The sequence below is a fragment of the Centruroides sculpturatus genome, unplaced genomic scaffold (assembly GCF_000671375.1).
Source record: "Centruroides sculpturatus isolate CEXI.00-Female unplaced genomic scaffold, Cexi_2.0 scaffold1508, whole genome shotgun sequence".
Lineage (NCBI taxonomy): Eukaryota > Metazoa > Arthropoda > Arachnida > Scorpiones > Buthidae > Centruroides > Centruroides sculpturatus.
Genome location: NW_019385649.1, coordinates 94,615 through 113,239, shown reverse-complemented (window position 1 = coordinate 113,239; position 18,625 = coordinate 94,615). Strand labels below are relative to the sequence as shown.

General features: G+C 26.9%; 1 protein-coding gene across 1 annotated transcript in view; it reads left to right on the top strand.

The window, feature by feature from the left end:
* The first annotated feature begins 576 nt into the window (after nt 1-576).
* Nucleotides 577-18,625, top strand: part of LOC111640878 — a 32,169-nt gene continuing 14,120 nt past the window's right edge. Inside the window, exons 1-2 of the mRNA XM_023386958.1 lie at nt 577-1,790; nt 3,164-3,674. Of these exons, the coding sequence (XP_023242726.1) occupies nt 3,165-3,674 (510 nt within the window). The 5' untranslated portion in view covers nt 577-1,790; nt 3,164. The remainder of the gene's footprint in view (nt 1,791-3,163; nt 3,675-18,625) is intronic.

Here is an 18,625-nt window from a genome sequence, read left to right as displayed (position 1 = left end):
TGCCTTATTTTTGTAAGCTTGACCTTAATTAAAGAGACAATGATTGGTCGACGAGAAAGAAAAACCAGTTAGATCTTGCGTCATTCTTCTTCCACTAGCTCATTATGGATGACGCGAGAATTCTTGTTTCTAAAGAACCCCTCTGATTCATCAGATAACGGAAGTACTCCCAGCCTTTGATCTTTTATTAATATGTCTACAGGCCTTTTAAAATATTCGACTCTTATATAAACTCAAAGAGAATTTTCACTTTGATGGCCGGCATTTTCACTTTGATTTAAAAAACGAACAGAACTCGAGTTAAAAATAGGATTCATCTCCAGTCCTGGTTGCAGACGGGAGGAGGCCCTTTTAAAGCATGATCTGGTGGACAACCACCCACACCGGTGTCATGTACAGTACATACGAGACATTCCAGACGATGCGGTCAGACAACCTGACTGATAATTACGACCTTCACAGTAGTTAAGGTTTTGTTTTGTTTCTATTATGTTTAAACATTCAATCTACTTAGTTACAGAAACGCTGTAAATAAATAAATTAAGTAATTTACCTAGAGATAAGGGTAATGCGGTAAAATTAGTTATCTCGACCTCGATTCCTCCCCCTTTATTTTTGCCGTTTACGTGTTCGATATAAGGTAAACTGGTTGATAGACGTCCGATATGCTAATAAGTCTGCTGTACTGTACGTAACAAAATTGTCGTATTGAAAAACACGTAATTTGATTTATTTGATTTGACGGGCCTTCTTATGTAGCCTTTCGTTCTCAGTATTCTAGTGTTTGAATCTGTACAATTCACATAGAAACACGAAGTAATTTAGTTCGTCCGACGAGGTGTATCGAAACGATTTCGTGCGTGTTACGACAATGCGTGACTATCACTGTCTAAAATCGACTGCAGTCACTTCGCGTGGGCAATTCTTTTTTTTTTTTTTTTAATTTTTAGAAGCTAGAAAACAGATAAAAATTACATTCTCACACTACTAGAAGTCGAAGAAAGTCCCAATCAAAGAGCACGTGAATGCGACATTAAATAAATACTAACTCGCGTACACTAGAGTCGCGTGTTAAATTTTTCGAACGCATCTCTTAAGGCTATTAACAATCGATCCTTTGTGTTTTCAACACGAGAATTTTTATTTATGTATTGTTTAAACGATTTTACGTAATAAAGAAACCCATAGAATGGGGTAGACTTATAGGATCTAGTACAAATTTCTATATCTGTATAGCGGGGTATCGAGCGATTCGGTACAGTGACACGATAAAGGATGACGTCACCTGTAACATCACGCCATGCGAATCGCCTTCTTTTATCACCTGAAAACACGTTATTCATCGAGTACCAGTTTGGTCGAGAGCAACGTTATCGACGAAGGGGTTAAATCGGGCGCGTGCGCTCTCTTCCGACGCGCAATCTAATCACACTACAGTTATGGTGGACACTGGATAACGTGTCGTCACAGTTTGCGTCACAATTTTCGTTCGCCTTATGTCCTCAATTTCTCGTATGGTAAACAAAAACCCCGTCTTAGGGAGTGAGATTTTTCGTTTCTGTACGGTTCATTTTCTTGTTTTTTGTAACGATCCTGGAAGAGCAGAACCCGGGAAGTCCGACGGAACCGGAAGTTATCGATCTAGACGACAATAACAATAACAGAACACCAGACTAGTTTAAACTTCCAAATTTGGCCAATCGGCTTTTGGCGTAGGGGAGAGGCGTATCTCGAAAGTCTACAGTGGCTCGTCTTCTTTACTTACAGAACAGAAGCGGAGAGAGGAGCAGGTAAGTATGTAAACTCTGTTAGTATAAACACGGAGCGCGTTTTTAACTCTGTGGCCCGTCGCGCACCTTTCAAAAATTTCCATATTTGGCCAAATTTTCCCAACTACCAAAAATGGGATCGCTTTAATTGTCACAGTTTCCATAGAAAAATTTCACGCGAATTTTTGCGTTAAATTTCTAAGGAATTATACTTTTGTATTCTATCCGCGTGTGTTTATTCTTTGTGTTTACAAAGTTATTTTGATCTGTCTGCGTTTTTCCGCTCTACAGAATTGTTTCTAATTTAAAATTCTTGATTTTTTTCTTATTGAATCAGATCTTTTTTTTGAACATTTTTAGTTTCCTTGTATGAAAATTCTAAATAAAAAAATTTCCGGTCTAAAGTTTTAGATTTTATCTGCATCTTTTTGCTTTTCAATTGAACAAAATGAAATTATTGCACAATTAATCATTTTTAATTGAAGAATAATTAAGCAGTAATATTGTTCTTAGTTTATCTTTTCTAAGAAAACAAGACATAAAAGTTTTATTTATTTTAATACAATTAATTTGAATGATTTCCAACTCTAATTCTTATTTTATGAAGATTATATGGAGATGTTTTTTTAGAGAAAAAAAAAAATAAAACAAAATTCAGATGTACAGTACTCAAGTGCTTGATGTTTATATACCTATTTTGGAGAGAAAGAACTCCAATTAGATTCTTGAAAATATGTATCCAAAACATACAGATTTCTGAAAAAACACTTTGCATCATCAAGCATTTGCACACCTTTCAGAAGAAAAAAATTTATTTTATTGATATTTTCTTCAAGTACTCTTGTATCCACTATTGAAATAAGCTGCTCTCTGATATAAACAGTGTACCTGATGATGGTTGCTAGAGCATTGAAACATTTAATAAAATATGTTATTTGCTCCTTAAAATAATGTTTGTTTATGTTTTTTGTGTTTTCCATCGTTCAAATGTCTTAATCTATCATCATCACTTAACTGAATATGACATATGGAATTTAATGGTTGAATTTTTTTTATTTCTTTCTATTTGTGTCATATCATAGTTAAAATCACAAATTTGATCCTTTCTAAAACATTTTTTTCTTCAGTTTCTATCTTCACAGATATTTTTTAAAGCTTTTGATTCTCTCATTCTTTCTGAAAAGATCTACTTCAATTATGTTTAATATATTTGAAGTATTTAATTAGCTGTTCATATTAATACTTAATATTCTGATAAATTTTTGTGATTTGATTTAATCTACTAAATATAACTATATATAAAAAAAGACAATTAGTTTATATAAGTTCCATATTTGAATTTAAGATTATATTTAAATTTCATATGTCTAAAAAGTTTTCTTGTTTATTTAAAGAATGCCTTCCAGATTAGAACAGATGCAACTGCAACTTAGGCAGAAGTTAATGCAAGAAAAGGAAGAAAAACTTATTAAAATCTATAACAGCAATCAAGAGAAAGTTTTAAGCAAGCTGTCCAGATCGAACGAATTGCCTCGGAAAGATGGAGAATCTTTGAAAACGTCTCCCGTGACACGTGTTCCAGAAAAGACCTTTCCCGTCTCGGTGACTTCGTCTTCCCGAAATCTTCCGGTGAAGAAGGGCAGTCCGGGAGTGGATCGTTCAAGACCACTTGTACCCATTCGAAAGCCAAATTTGGGTGGTGGTCACAGTTCAGTCAGTGGCACCTCGTCGACGGTGCATAATGGCACGGGACCTTCAGACTCCACCAAAAAGAATGCCAAGTCTCGAGCCAATGTGGAAGAATATAAACGAATGAGGGCCGAAGTGAAACGGAAAGAATTGGATTTAGTGACAAAGATTAAAGATCAGCAGGGTAAACCTAATGGAACTGTTCAGGAAATAAAAGTAAGATTTCATGATAAGTTTTATATAAATTTTACTCTGTTATATTAATAATGTACAACTGAAATATTAATTCTATTAAATCTTCATTTTAAATATATAGATTTATTCAAATAATTTTTTATCATCTCATGTAATTGTTTCTGATTAATGATATTTAATTATAATAATACTGTATTATTATTGATATTTAATTCTAATTGATATTTGGTAATATAACTAGTGTTATATTAATAACACTATTATTTATAATTACTATTTATTTGGGAGTGATGTCATAAATGATTCTTTCTAATCTGTTTTTATATTTTATTTATGTGTATATCATATTTCTAGTTATGACTAATTGTAATTGGAAAATATTTTCTAAAAGCTTCAAATTACTTTTTAAAATTTATTATTTACTGAATTTTTTCCAGTGATAAAAGAATCTTTCATTTGATAAGATGAGTGAAATAACTCAAATATTTGGATTTTTTGTAATCAATGCCATTTATTACTCTTTTAAAGCTTTGTTAAATATCATATATTTTAGAGTTGTAAACTCTATTTTGAAAATTGCATATTGATGGCCAAGTGGATAAAACCATCAATTACATGGTAGACGGTTGCAGTTTCACATAGCATCAATGGGCTAACCGCAGGGTTTCTTGGGTTTTTTCTTGTGTCTCACTTAAATTGGGGCCAGTTTTCCATTGAAGTCCTTCCAGGAAGCACCCTTGGATAGATCATCCATGTTATGCATTTCCTTATCTCATCAATCTAACAATCCTATTACAAAAATTGTTCAGATATGATGTTAAAAAATCTAAAGTCATAATATGCATAATGTTTTTAAATTTTTGACTCAATATGCTGTTACATTAGAGTTATTTCCAAATTTAAAAAGATATTTGAGCTGTCTTAAGAGCAAAACTGTTTCTACAAGGAAAGGATACAAATTAAATAATTATTTAAGAATTATACATTTTTGCATAACATGATACAAGTACAAAAAATAAATGGGTATTTGGCATTAACATTTATAAATATATTTGTCAATCTATATTTAACATAATCATAATCATATACTTAATTTTGTATTAACAATTTCAATAAATGTCATTTTGGATGCCTATTGTTAAGTATTAAATATAATATATTAAAAGTAGAAATTGCCTCAAAACAGTAGTATAATTTTAGCATTTTACCAATGATATTTACATGTTAATACACTTCTTCAAGAAAGAATACATAAAAACGATATGTGTACAGTACATGACAAATTTCTATAAAAAAGAAACAAAAACAATAGTATAAAATTAAAATAAAATTATAAATAATCATATTGATATGTTTAAGTTCATTATTTTCAAAGGGATAAAATTCATTTATTATTTACAGTTCTATTAATGATAATTGTAAATTGTCATGAAGCAAAAACCTCACTCTAATCTAAATCTTACTGATGATATAATTACTGATATATATTGTCTGATAGAATTGCAAAAGGGACAATTCCAGTAGACTAAAATAGTTTACTCTTCTAGAAATACTTTAAAATCTACTAATTTACCCTTAGCCTAACCATATACCAAATATTATATAAACTGAAATAAAAATTTTTCAAACAATATTATATTTAGATATTGCTCCTTGTAATCACATATTCATATTTTTATTTTGTAATTAATCATGATTTTGATTTCAATAAATTATAATTAAATGAAAATGAAAGTTCATATTAATTTATGAAACAATTTCTCAGCAGACACTTCATGATTTAATATTAATTACAAAACAGAGAATATAAGTGACATTTTACATCTACACCTGTATTTTTGAGTATAATCTGCAAATGATGTTTTTAAAAGGCAATTTCAAAGAAAGTGCATAATTATGCAATTGGTGAAATTATATGCTGCTTTTTAAATTTAAGTAATGGTCATTCATTTTATCTTCAATGAACTTCTGTAGTAAACCTGGACAGATCTGCCTTGCCCAGAATAAGATTAAATTGTAATTATGAACTCATGCCTAGGAGTAATTGTTCCTCCCATGGTGTGGAATACATGGTGGTATAGCTTGTGTGAAGATCTTATTTTTGTTCTAGCAATTTTCTGTGGGTTTTATGCACAAAAATGTTCTAATTTTTATTAAAGTACCATTCTTACAGCCATATTCACAACCAATAATTAAGAGTTAGAGTCCAATAAGTGTTCATGTACTGAAAATGGATAGTATTTGATTAACTTCAAACTCTAACTCTTGATCTTCGGTTTTGAATACGGCCATTAATGTTTCACATTTCATCATTAAATAGATGATGAGAAATAATTAATCAGAGAAAGAGCTATTTGATTAATAAAATTTTTAAAAACTTGTTAGAAATTGTAACGATGTTACATATATTGTATATATTTTTTACTTATATTAAAACTATAGTTATTAAGTAATGCTTAGAAAAAATTTTTATTACATTAAAATTATGTAAAAGCACTTGTTAAATTATTTAATAGTATCCTGTACATTAAAAACATATCTTGCTTTTTATTGACTTTTATTTGTTTTATTAATTGATCTTTTTTTTAATTCTTAAATGATTATAGCTTTATAGGTTCTCAAAATGTTTTTATTTTTCTTACTATTAATTGGTAGCATAATTTCTTCCCAATTAATTTGGCTGTTGGTTGGATGATTATTTCTTATCATTAAAACCCTGTTTAGTTAATTAGAAATAATAATCAGTATAACTAAAAATTAGTCTGAAATTAACCGACAATAATTTATTTGGCTTTTTTAAAATAATTTAAATAATGTTAATGATATTGTATTTTAAATCTTTTTCTAATATTATAACTTATAAAAATTCAAGAGGTTTTGTTACATAGCCTCATCTAAATTAAAATTTATATTTTTATATTTTATTTTTATTTTTAACCGTTTATAAATTTATATGTAAGCTTGATTTGTCAATTTATTGTAAATAAAAATGTTTTATAGTAATATGTTTATATAACTAACAATAAGAATGTTTTTGATTAAAGCTAGATGAGTTTGTTGAGACTTTGAAGTTATATTACATACTTTGTAATATTTTCTTTTAAATAATAATAATAATTTTCTAAGTTCTTTTGATTAAATAATTTTCATTTTTTAAAAATTTTGCTGTAACTATATTAAAAAACAAAATTAAGACAATAACTATTATAAGAAAAAAAAATCACTTAGACCAGATTTTTCTGCATATTAGTCAGTCTTGGACATTCTAAGAAATTCTGTTTCAAACTATAAATGATAAAAAATCTGGATTTAGTAACTCCTGAGTAACTAAAATATTTTATAGTTTTTTTATTATAAATATTACTAGCCTTCAGTTGTAAATAGAATCCATACAGTAAATTCTAAGGAGGAAAGGGAAGTTATCAATGCATAGAAATATACTTCCGTATTTCCGTGCATTGATAACTTCCCCTTCCTCCCTAGAATTTAAGTCTGATTATATTTCTCAATCACTCTTTAGTATATTTTGGTAAGTGGTTGCCAAAATATGGGTCTACCTATATCCAAAAAATGGCTGGAAATTTTTCTGGATATGCTACATCTTAATTGAACATTGGTTAGGTGTTAATAAAGATAACTGTGTTTCTATTTCTAAAAATTATATAAAGATAAAATATAGAAAAAGTTTTCAAGCTAAAACAATTAAATAATTTTATATATATTGTTTACTAAAGATATTGAAAAGTAATTCATATCAGCCTTAATTCAGTGATATGCTTATGTTAATCAATGGATAAAATTAATTGTATACAAAAAGATATTGTACTTTAATGGCTTGTTCCTTTGTTTTCAAACTTGAGCCAAGTGGAAAAGATGACAGTGATGGATTCAAATATAATTATAATTGATGATGAACATGTCTATATAAGTTCATTGATAGTGTTACATAAGGTCAATGTGAACATTTTTATATGTGTCTAATTAATATGTATATGTTAGAAATCAATGTCATCATTCTGTAAGAATTTATATTAGAAAAATGATTAATTTTAATCAGATATTTATACTAAAATATCCAGCTAGTTAAAAAAGCTAAAGTTTAAAATGTGTATCTATCATTGCAAGGGACATGGTTTGAGTTTGGATTAGAATATTAAAAATTTTCATAAGTTGTCTAGCCTGGATATGTTGGACCCTACTCTAACTGCCACATTTACAATTGTGGTTACAATTGTAAATGTGCCTGATGGACAAAACTGAAAGGTCCTCTTAAATCTAAAGGTGGAAAGAGTTAAGAAAGAAGATTATAGATAAAATGTAACAAGAAAATTAAAATAATGTATAGAATATATAAATGAACATTTTTGTTGATGTTTTTTTTATATCACTGCAAAAATTCTACTGTTAAAATACTTTCAATTTTTTTGTAGTCAATAGTTTCAACACAAAAAAACAGCAAAATGTTTGCTTTCTTTAAAAAAATCCAATAAATTTAAATTATATAAATGCATAATACAGATATTTAAATTGATATATTCCTTAATTGTATAGTATTTTATTTTTTTCAGTGTTTGTAGAATGTTTGGAGAATATCATTCATTTTAAATTTTTATTTAATGGGCTATTCCATTTTAATTCTTTCCATATATTTGCAAATAATAAAAATAGAGAGATTGCTTAAAGAAACATTGAATTAAATGTAGAACAAAAAAGTTAAATGTAGGCTATTTTTACATACATAAGGTTTATTTCTGAATAATTGTTTATAAGTTATATTTCAATTTAAAAACTTAAAAGGATATATTTTGTTGCTTATGCTATAATTTTTGTTAATGTTGTTTACATAAAAAATAAACAAAGTTATTTGAGAAAGTTATTTTAAGAAGACAAAATCCAGAAATGATTTTTAACATCTGTTTATCTTCTATGGTAAATGCAATATGATAAAATATAAAATAAAAAAGATTGTTAGAATTAAGGCTTGAACTTCTTGAATTCTTTTGATATTAATGGGTTGAGATTAAGCCAGTGTGTGTGAACTGTAAATGTTTCTTAATTGATAGGCCACATCCTATTTCAGAGGAATCTCATAAAGGCTGTGTGTTGTATTATAGATTTCATAAATGAATTAAATCAATGCACCTTTAACAGTGGGTGAAGTTTAAGGAATGCTTTTGACTGGGTTAATGGGCCATCTTCAGGCATGAGCAGCTAAAAGTGGAAAGCCCACTTTCAATTGTCCACACCTGAAGATGACCCATTAAGTGGGTCAAAAACTTTAGCATTCCGTAAACTTCACCCATTGTTAAGGTACATTAATTAATTCACCAGAGCAAGTACAGTAGCTAGTTCAATGTGTTTTCATAAACATATATTAAGCATATATATCTAAATATATATTATATTTAGAGAGAAGTTTTTTTATTAATGAAAACAGCAGAAAATATGTTTGTGTTCCTTTATTTGAATTGTGAGTAAAAGCAAATGTCTGAAAGTAATTTCTATATTATGCATTTTATATTTTATTAGACTGTACAAGAAGCCACAAAAGACTGCATGTTTTCCCACCTTTTGGATTATGCATTAATGTCTACTTGATATCAGAGTATAATTAAGTATAATATTTATCATCACTTTTAAAGTTTATTTCTGTTAAAAATGATATTTTTTAAATTATTGGCATGTGTATAAATTGTTAATGAAGATTTACCAAAAATAACAAACATATCTAATTACACCATTAAACCATAGATCATATATTTTTTTTTATATAAGAGAAAATTTTAACTTCTTTAAAAGATCAATAATTTGAAGACAATTGAAAGTGATTGTAATTGTTTAATCATTTATTACATGAAATTATAGGATTTCTATGCAGAAGAATATAACATATTTAAAATGAATGATATATCCAACCTGTGTATTTATTTGATAAGATGACATTGAAAACTTTAATAGCTTAGTACATTTAATTTTATATATTATTTATGACAAAATTCTTTATAATTAAGTAGTCATTCAGTTTCTGGCTGTTTATAAAATAAATTTTTATTAAACATAAAATGAGTCAGTTGTTTCTTCACAAAGTCTTGTTTAGAGATTTGTTTAGTTTTGTTAAGTTATTTGAAATCAATACAAATGTTAATAATTCTGTATGTAAATCTGATATGGAATGAATTGTAAACTGAATCATACTGATGATTTTCTTTTTATCTCACAAATTTAAAATTTGTGATGATATATGTGATGTGATGGAAAATATGTTAATCCGTACAAATTATTAATTTATTTAATTCAACAGATCTCTTGTTGTCACATCTACTCAGCTATAAATTGTCTTGCATTCATATAAATGACATCTTGAATTTGTGTATGAATAGTTATATGCTGTTATAAAATAACAGCATATAACTATTCATAATAAATAAATTCTAAATAAATAAATAAATAGCTATGGAAGCAAAGATTGGATAGGAGTCTGCATAACTTAACTGGTAACATAAATGCATAGCAGCAAGAGATCTGTTGAATTAAATAAATTAATAGTTTGTACAGATTAACATATTTTCCATCACATTTTTATTTATGCCTCCTGTGTGGAAAGCCGTGTATACAAACTTCTTTTAAAAATGACACAAAATTTTGTATGAAATTCTCTACAAGAATAAAATTTAATAGAAAAAAAAATAATTTACTGGAACTTAGAAACAAAATTCCTTCAGATGCCTGTTCATTTTAATGACATGCTTAGACTGTGCTATTGCCTTAACAACATTCCTTATAACAATAACAGCATTCTAAGCATTTCCTTATGATGGATGGGCATCGGAAAGCACTAAAATAGAAATTTTTGTTTATGTTTGAATAAAGTAACTTTTTTTTCTATTACAAAATTATAAAATTTTAGACTGAATTTATTGACTTTTTAGCATGGTTATATCTAAATAAATAAATAAATAGCTATGGAAGCAAAGATTGGATAGGAGTCAGATAACTTAACTGGCAACATAAATGCATAGCAGTCAGGAGTTGCAGGTTCAAGTTCCATTCCAGGCTGATTTTTTTTTTCCAGAATATTCTAAAATTTTAATTAAAAATTAAATTTATATGTAATTGTTAAATTTATTTATAGATGGTGGCTTAACTATCTACTTCTAAGCAAAATTGCTTTGTTTCTGATCATTAAAGTTACCATAATTTAGCCTGATAAAAATCCAGTAGATCATTTGAAAATTCTAAAACTGAATTTGTCTGCAAGATACATTACTGGATATTATAACAATATTATTTTTTAAAGCAGATTGTTTTATAAAATAATTTATTGGATTTGTTTTATTTACTGCATAATTAAAGTTAGATTCTATTTAACTTGTTAACTAATAATCAATAAATACATTATAGATCAGATTATATAAGTTCATTACATGTGATAAAATATTTCCTATTAAATACTTCAGTTTTTGATATTTATTTTTGAATTGGTAATTATTTAGAAATTACTTTGACATATAAAAACATGATAAAAATCTGTTAATTAAGGTTAATGATGTTATGTTAATTTTTTTCTAATGATTTTCAGATTTCTAATTAAACATAAAAACATCCTATAAAGCTGCTGAGTTCAAAAACATTTAACTTACAAAATGGCCCAAATTAATTACTTTTTATTTTTTGTAATTATTAAATATTTTGTGATTTATAATTAGGTTTAGAAAATCAGAAGAATTTATTTAGTTTTTTAGCTCAACTATTTATTTAACAAAGGTTTAGAATAATAAGCTAACCATTTTATATTATAACACTGAAAATGCAATATTTGCATTGGATCATGCCATATTTGGGGAATATCTGCATGGAAATTACAAGGTTATAGGAAAATTTTATAGATAATAAAAAAACAGTATATGTTATGTAATATTTTAATTGATTCTGACAAAATGACAACTTATTTGCCATTATAAGTTTTATGATATAATAAACAAATAACAAGTAAAACGGACTTGGTATCATTATTGAAATTTAGCATTTAATTAATTATGATTTAAATGATATATTTTGAAACATTTGCAGAGAACTAAAAAGTTGACATAAGAAAATATTTCATATGGTTATTACAGATGTTGCATTTTTATTTATTTTATTAGTAACTATAAGCTGTTTACAGTTTACAATTACTAATAAAAAGTACAGACTTACTGCAAAATTTATTTTAAGTATAGTTGCATAGATTATTTTGTCAGTTTTAATCCTTTTAATGATTGATAATCTTCTGCTTCAAAACTAATTGGCAAGCTGTGGAACATCTGGCTTCATTAGACATTTTGAAAGTTTTAGTTATTTTTGCTTTGTAAATTTATCCTTGAAGATGAATCTGTGAGCCAAAAAAAGTTTGAAAATGTATCATTTATTAATTGTTGTTTCAAAGTGAGTTAAAGAGAAAAAAACAATATAAACAAGACAAAGAATCTACTAAAGTTTGAACATAGATTTCCAAGCAGTAGAAATGGTCTTTATACTTAATGCATTTGCTTTCTCTTCATCTCACTTCTTTTCTTTGTCTGGTTTATATTTCTTTTCTTATCTGTATTTATTTTATCTTATTTTAATTTTGTCTCATTCATCTCACCATTCCTATACCAACTTTTCCCTATGCATTATTTAGATTCTGTGGAATGGATATTTAATTTCAAGACCTAGCCTATGAAATTTTTTGTTTTTCTTACTTTCATTTAAGGAATGTTACTCATTTTAAAAAACTTAACTTTCCATTTATAGAATGTTCTGTGGTTTTTAAAAAAATCTGAGATAACATTCTTTCTTTTTGAAAAGGCAGAACACCCTTTAAAAAAGGATCATATATTTTGATATGATTTTAAAAATTTATTGCATAAAAATAAATATTTTAGCAGTTTTTCTTATTTATTTAACAATTTTAAATTAAAAATTGAAATCATTTAAGGAAACTCTTTAAGTAATCTAATTTAAATGACTTTTCTCAAAGCAAAAATTTTTAGGAATTTTAAGCATTTTTGTTCAGGAATAACCTCAGTTGACTCCTAATGATGGGTGTATCTTTAACTCATATCAAAAGCACTTTAACTCTATCTTTTCACAATAACTTATTTTTTGTGCAGATCATATAGTATCTACTTGGAAAATTATCTTTTAGGCTAATAAGCACTCATTTTGACATTATTCCCATTTGTCAAACAGACAATAATTAATGTAGAAATGAATACTTAGGTTGCAGAATGTAAATGCTAATTAATCTAAGAGGCAACTTCTTCAACACACATTAATTGTCGAGCAAGGATAATATATTATGTTTGGGTCTGACTAAATTACAATGCAATTGTTAAGAAAATTGTTTTTGTACTAAATAGATGTCTGGAAATGTTTTTTATTAGAAAAAGTAATTTGATTATTACAATTTATAACTTTCAGTTTAATGCAGTAGATAAGTTAAAATCTGTAAATTTACAGTTCTGAAATAATAAATATCACAAAAAATATTATTTAAACAAAATTATGCAGGAAAAACATCTAATAAAAATTTGCAACCACACCCTGTGCACATATTAAATAGGGTTACATGTCTGAATACATATTTATTTAACAATGTATTTCTCAAAGAATTTTGAATCATTTGTAGTAACTCAGAATTTTTCTCTTCTTAAAAGTTCAAGTTTTAGAATTGCTTTAAAAATTTTTGTAATTCAAAAGAGGTAATGGAGAAGATATATTGGGTTTGTCTTTGTTTGATTTTATTTTTATTAAAGAATTTATTATTTTATAGATTAATCCAAAACTTATTGCTTTTCTTTTTGCAAAATATTGGAATTTAACATTAATTCTTAAAAACTATTCATTGCAACTGTCACTTAAGAATCTTGTACTTCTTTACTCTAAGTAATTAATAAAAACTCATATAAACATTTATTCACAAACTTCACAGATTTTATGTGAGAATTTTAAAAATTTTATCTTGAGGTTGATAGTTTCTAAATACTGCATTTGGTAATTCTTTATTATTCAAAGTTTCTTTGTCTTCATTTTTCTTTCCTTTGCTTTATCTCACAATAATTGCAATTTTCCCTTCCTCTTCAGAGCTTCTTCTAAATTACTAATATTTGATTCAAGTGAAATTCAAGAAGAGTGAAATCTCAAGATATGGCACTTGAATTAAATATTGGTAATGTAGAAGAAGCAGCTTTGAAGAGGAAAGAGAAATTTTGATTATTGTGAGATAAAGCAAAAGATAGTTATTATTATTAATTTAAATTTCTCAATCTACTGAACAATTTTTATTGATGCTTTGTATTGTTTTGTCAATTTCAAACTGATTATGTAATCTTATAATTATTACCATTGACATTATTACTATATTGCTCCAGTTCTTAAATTCTACTTACACAATCATTTACTTTAAAATTTTATTTACTGAGATAAAAAGATTTTTCTAACATTTCCTGTTTTTTTAATATTATATGGATCTGCTAAATAATAATAAATGTTCTTTGAAACAACAACAAAAAATTAATTCTTGTTGCAATGATAGTTGTAGTAATACCAAGATGCCATTTATTTCACATGGAATAATTGTATAACCTTCCTTACACCAATTCAGTTCAAGTAATTTGTGAAAGGTTTGGTATATTAAATTTTTTATGGTATTTTACCATCTTATGGAGTTGCATTAGATTCCCACTACAGGTTAACTCAGATTACCATCATATATGTAATAGACATAATTTAAATATTGAGCAGTTTTCCTTTTATATTTGGGTAGTTACATCTGTACAATAACTTAAACTCATTACATAATGTTACATAAATTTTAAATGCCTATGTAAAAGAAAATTATTATTTTATATTTCTGTTTGAGATATTAGCATTTGAATGTTTATTATTAATTTGAAGCATATAATTGTGTTATTTTGTGAACATTTGATGATAAGTAAAATAAATTTTACAAATCCCAACTGGAAGCACACAATGTAAGAAAATACCACCATAAAATTCCAGCAAAGCATAATGGCCTTTGTCAAGTAACAATCAATAAAACATTAAAAGTAATATAATTTCTATAGAATTCTTTTGCATATAAAACAAAAATATTTCAAATTTTATTCTTTTTAAAGTTTTATTGATGTCATATCTAATGAAGGTCATTAAATGTTCTGCTGGAATTTTATGATGATATTTTCTTATAAATTTTATAATTAATATTATATAAAAAAATATTCAGACAGCATAATTTTAAACAATTTCAAAACTTATTACAAATTGTTGTTTTGTAATAAAATTAACATATTAAAATTTATTACATATAATGCATTTTGATTAAAAACAAATATTTTAAATTATTATGAAACTTAAAAGATATTTTACTGATTATAATAATTAATTTCTTCTATTTTTTTTATCAGTTAATATTTGTCTTAAATTCTAATCATCTGAAGCACCAACATCTGTTAATATTGAACATGTGTTTTGTAATAACCTTCAACTGATGAATCATTCGTTATTGCCAAATATATCATAGTAAACATTACCTGATTTGGAAAATTGAGTGGTAAATGTACACGTTGTACACCTTTCCCTCCAGCAATTTTTCCCATTTCTAAATAGCCATATAAGCTAATTATAAAGAATCTTATGCAGCTACTTTAAATATATAATTGATTCTTATAAGATAATTCAATCAAATATAATTAAATTAATATAAATATTAAAAATGGAAGAATAGCTGAATATATTTTTTGGACACAATTTTCAAGATTTGAAAAATTTTTATCTATCTTCACGATGACTTTGTCTAAAATAGCTTCTCTTCCTGTATATACTGGAGTAAATTATCTATATCCAACTTTTATTGATTCCATAGTACAAATAACTATTGCACACTTTTACTTTAAAAGAATGGCCTATTTGTATATGTAGGTTATTTAATTGATGTAGGCAAGTTGTTTATCTTGTTGTTGACTACTATTGACAAAAAAGTTAGAATTCAAAATTATTGATCAACTTCAACATATATTATTAATGCTGGAGTGTGCATGCAGATCTATTTAATTATATATATGTATGTATATACTTAATGTCAAACTATACACAAATTATTTATTGTATTCGTTACTATTTAATGACCTTGTAAGGTTGACCTTGGCATGTTACTTGTCAGCCTTGCCTTTGGCACGTAACATATATAAATGAATATGGAACAGAATATAAATAACAAAAAAGTTAGTTTATTGTAGTTTTAAAATTGTAATATAAAAATGAAATATTACTTTTATTATAAAATTATTGAAAAGGTAAAATTTTAGAAAAAAAATTTTAAAAAAAATTTTCCATAAATTCCCAATTGCTGGTTTTTCCTGGATGTACTTAAGCTAGTAACTAATTAAACTGTAGCTTTGTTCTTCATTTCTTTTGATTTGTTAGTCATGTCACTGGTAGATGGAAAATGTTATCGATAAGTTTTATTTATGAGTTTTGCTGATTTTAATACGTATGTTTGAGAATACTTATGGTAATTTAAAATTGTAATATGATATTTTATCCATGCCTGTTTGTGGTGGGTCTGCAGTTATATATGTGAGAATTACTGTAGAAGGCAACATATGTCTTCCTGAAACTTTGAGATTCTGTAGCATTGTTTATTGTAATTTTGGTTGTTTCAGGTAAGGGAGAGAAGTAGTATCAGTCTGTCTCAAGTTCAGAGATCTTCAACATTTTAATATGTCTTTCTGCCTTTTTGGGAGTTGTAATCTGATATCATGTTCTTGCATTCTCACTAGAAAACTGATTTGTTTATAGAATGGAGCTAATGGTTGTTCCTATAACCATTAGCTCCATTTTCAAAAACATTTGTAAATATTAAGGTTTTCTTTGGGTTTTAAAGTAATTTTGTGGCCACATCTAACAGTTGTGTTTAACTTACCTTAATATTGTTTTTAACAATCAGTTTAATAGAAGAAAGAGGATGATAGCTTTTTCTAGTGCTATTTTAGTGTAGTGCCAAAACATTATGGTTTGATATGAAGTTTTGTTAATTGTGGTAATTATTTTACTGTAATCTAAAAACAAAAAATTTTGAATATTTTGGTTAGAGTGACAGACACCCTTTTTTTATGGACATGTCTAGTATCTGAGAATAATTTTCAAAATATCATGAACACCATACATATTAAGAATTTCTAAGTGTTTTAAACATAAACATTTAGATTAGAATTTACATTAAATGCACAGTGTAGATTTGCAGTATAAATTATACCAGTATTTGCTAACAAGTTATATTTTTCTCAGTAAATAAAACTTATGTCCTATATTTTCTCCTAATGCCCTACATTTTAGAGTATAATGTCTTTTTTTTATTCATGACCATTTGACCATTCTAATTTTGGTATTATGTATTTGATTTTATATATTCCAGCTAGATGCCCTTCAATGGCCATATTATCTTCTACAAATCCAAAAATAGTATTAAAATTCACTTAGTTTTAGTTTTTTAAAATTTTTTGATGAAATCTAATATTAATGGAAAATAGAGATTAAAATTTTGTTTGTATAGAAATGTATCTTGTTACATGAAATAAAGGAAAATTTCATTTCTTTTTTTTATGCAGAATAAATTTCTAATGACATTTAAAACACCACTTGATAAAAATTTGTTGTTATAATTGATTTTATATTACTTTCTGGCTTTCTTAATGATAAAAACTAACCAAGTAAATCTTTTCAACCAAAAAGTGTATTATTCTAGATACAGTTTTGAGAAACCTATTTAAAAATATTCTGAATTTTGACAAAATTAAATTATTATAAAAGATTAATATACAGTAAAAGTGAAGAATTTTTTCAATGTGTCATGTCAGTATTGTATGTTTTAAATTTGAATGACAGGATACCTGCATTTAGGTAAATATATACTGTGATGGTTTGAGATAATTACCAATGTCATGTTTTCAAAATAAAATATTGTATATTATTATTTAATGCCATGCTTTCTTTCCTTAGACTCTCTGCACACTAGAAGCCAATGTCATGTGGATCAGCACAGGTGTATGAATAATCATTTTGAATAGCACTATTAACAGTATATTAAATGTAGGGCGTGTTGACAATAATGGTAGCCTTCTCGAAGTGTACTTCGATTTCAGGGTCCGATGCATATGTGGCTAGGGCTGTGGTCAGCCTCCCATGCTGGATATCTGCTTGGTGTTCACGTAGGTGGGTGTTTAAGGAGCGTTTGGTTGAGCCGATGTATAGTAGTTCCACGTTTTGTCTATTGTCACGGAGTGGGATAGAGTAGATTCCGGGGAGTCTGGTGCAATCAGGAGGGACCCTCCTGATCGCACCAGACTATACATCGGCTCAACCAAACACTCCTTAAACACCTGCCTATGTGAACACCAAGCAGATATCTGGCACGGGAGGCTGACCACAGCCCTAGCCACATATGCATCGGACCCCGAAATCGAAATATTAAATGTACTATTGCTTATGACTTTCATTCTTTCTTAATATACCTCTATAACTTGACAATGATTAATAATTTTAAAATAATTATTTGCAAAGAAAATATTTATTATTAAATAATGCAAATTTTTTCTGTACAAAATTTATGAATTTTTTTTATATTTAATGTTTTTAGTGTCCTTTATTGCCTAAATCTATATATTTATATATTCTCTGTATTTATAAACCTATCTTTTAATGTTAATATTTTGAATAGATTTTGTGTTGATATCTATGTGTGGATAGTTCCATATTATTTTAATGTCAAAGTAACATCTTTTGAGCAGTGAAGTATGGGAAATCCTCAGTTAATGTGTTTTTGTTTCACTGTAATTTATTAATAATGGACAATTTTTGTACTAAGTGTCACATTTTCCATGTAACATGATTTCATAAAAGGTCATCACTAATAGCTGCTGACAGTTTGTTAGATAGTTTACTTAATGTAT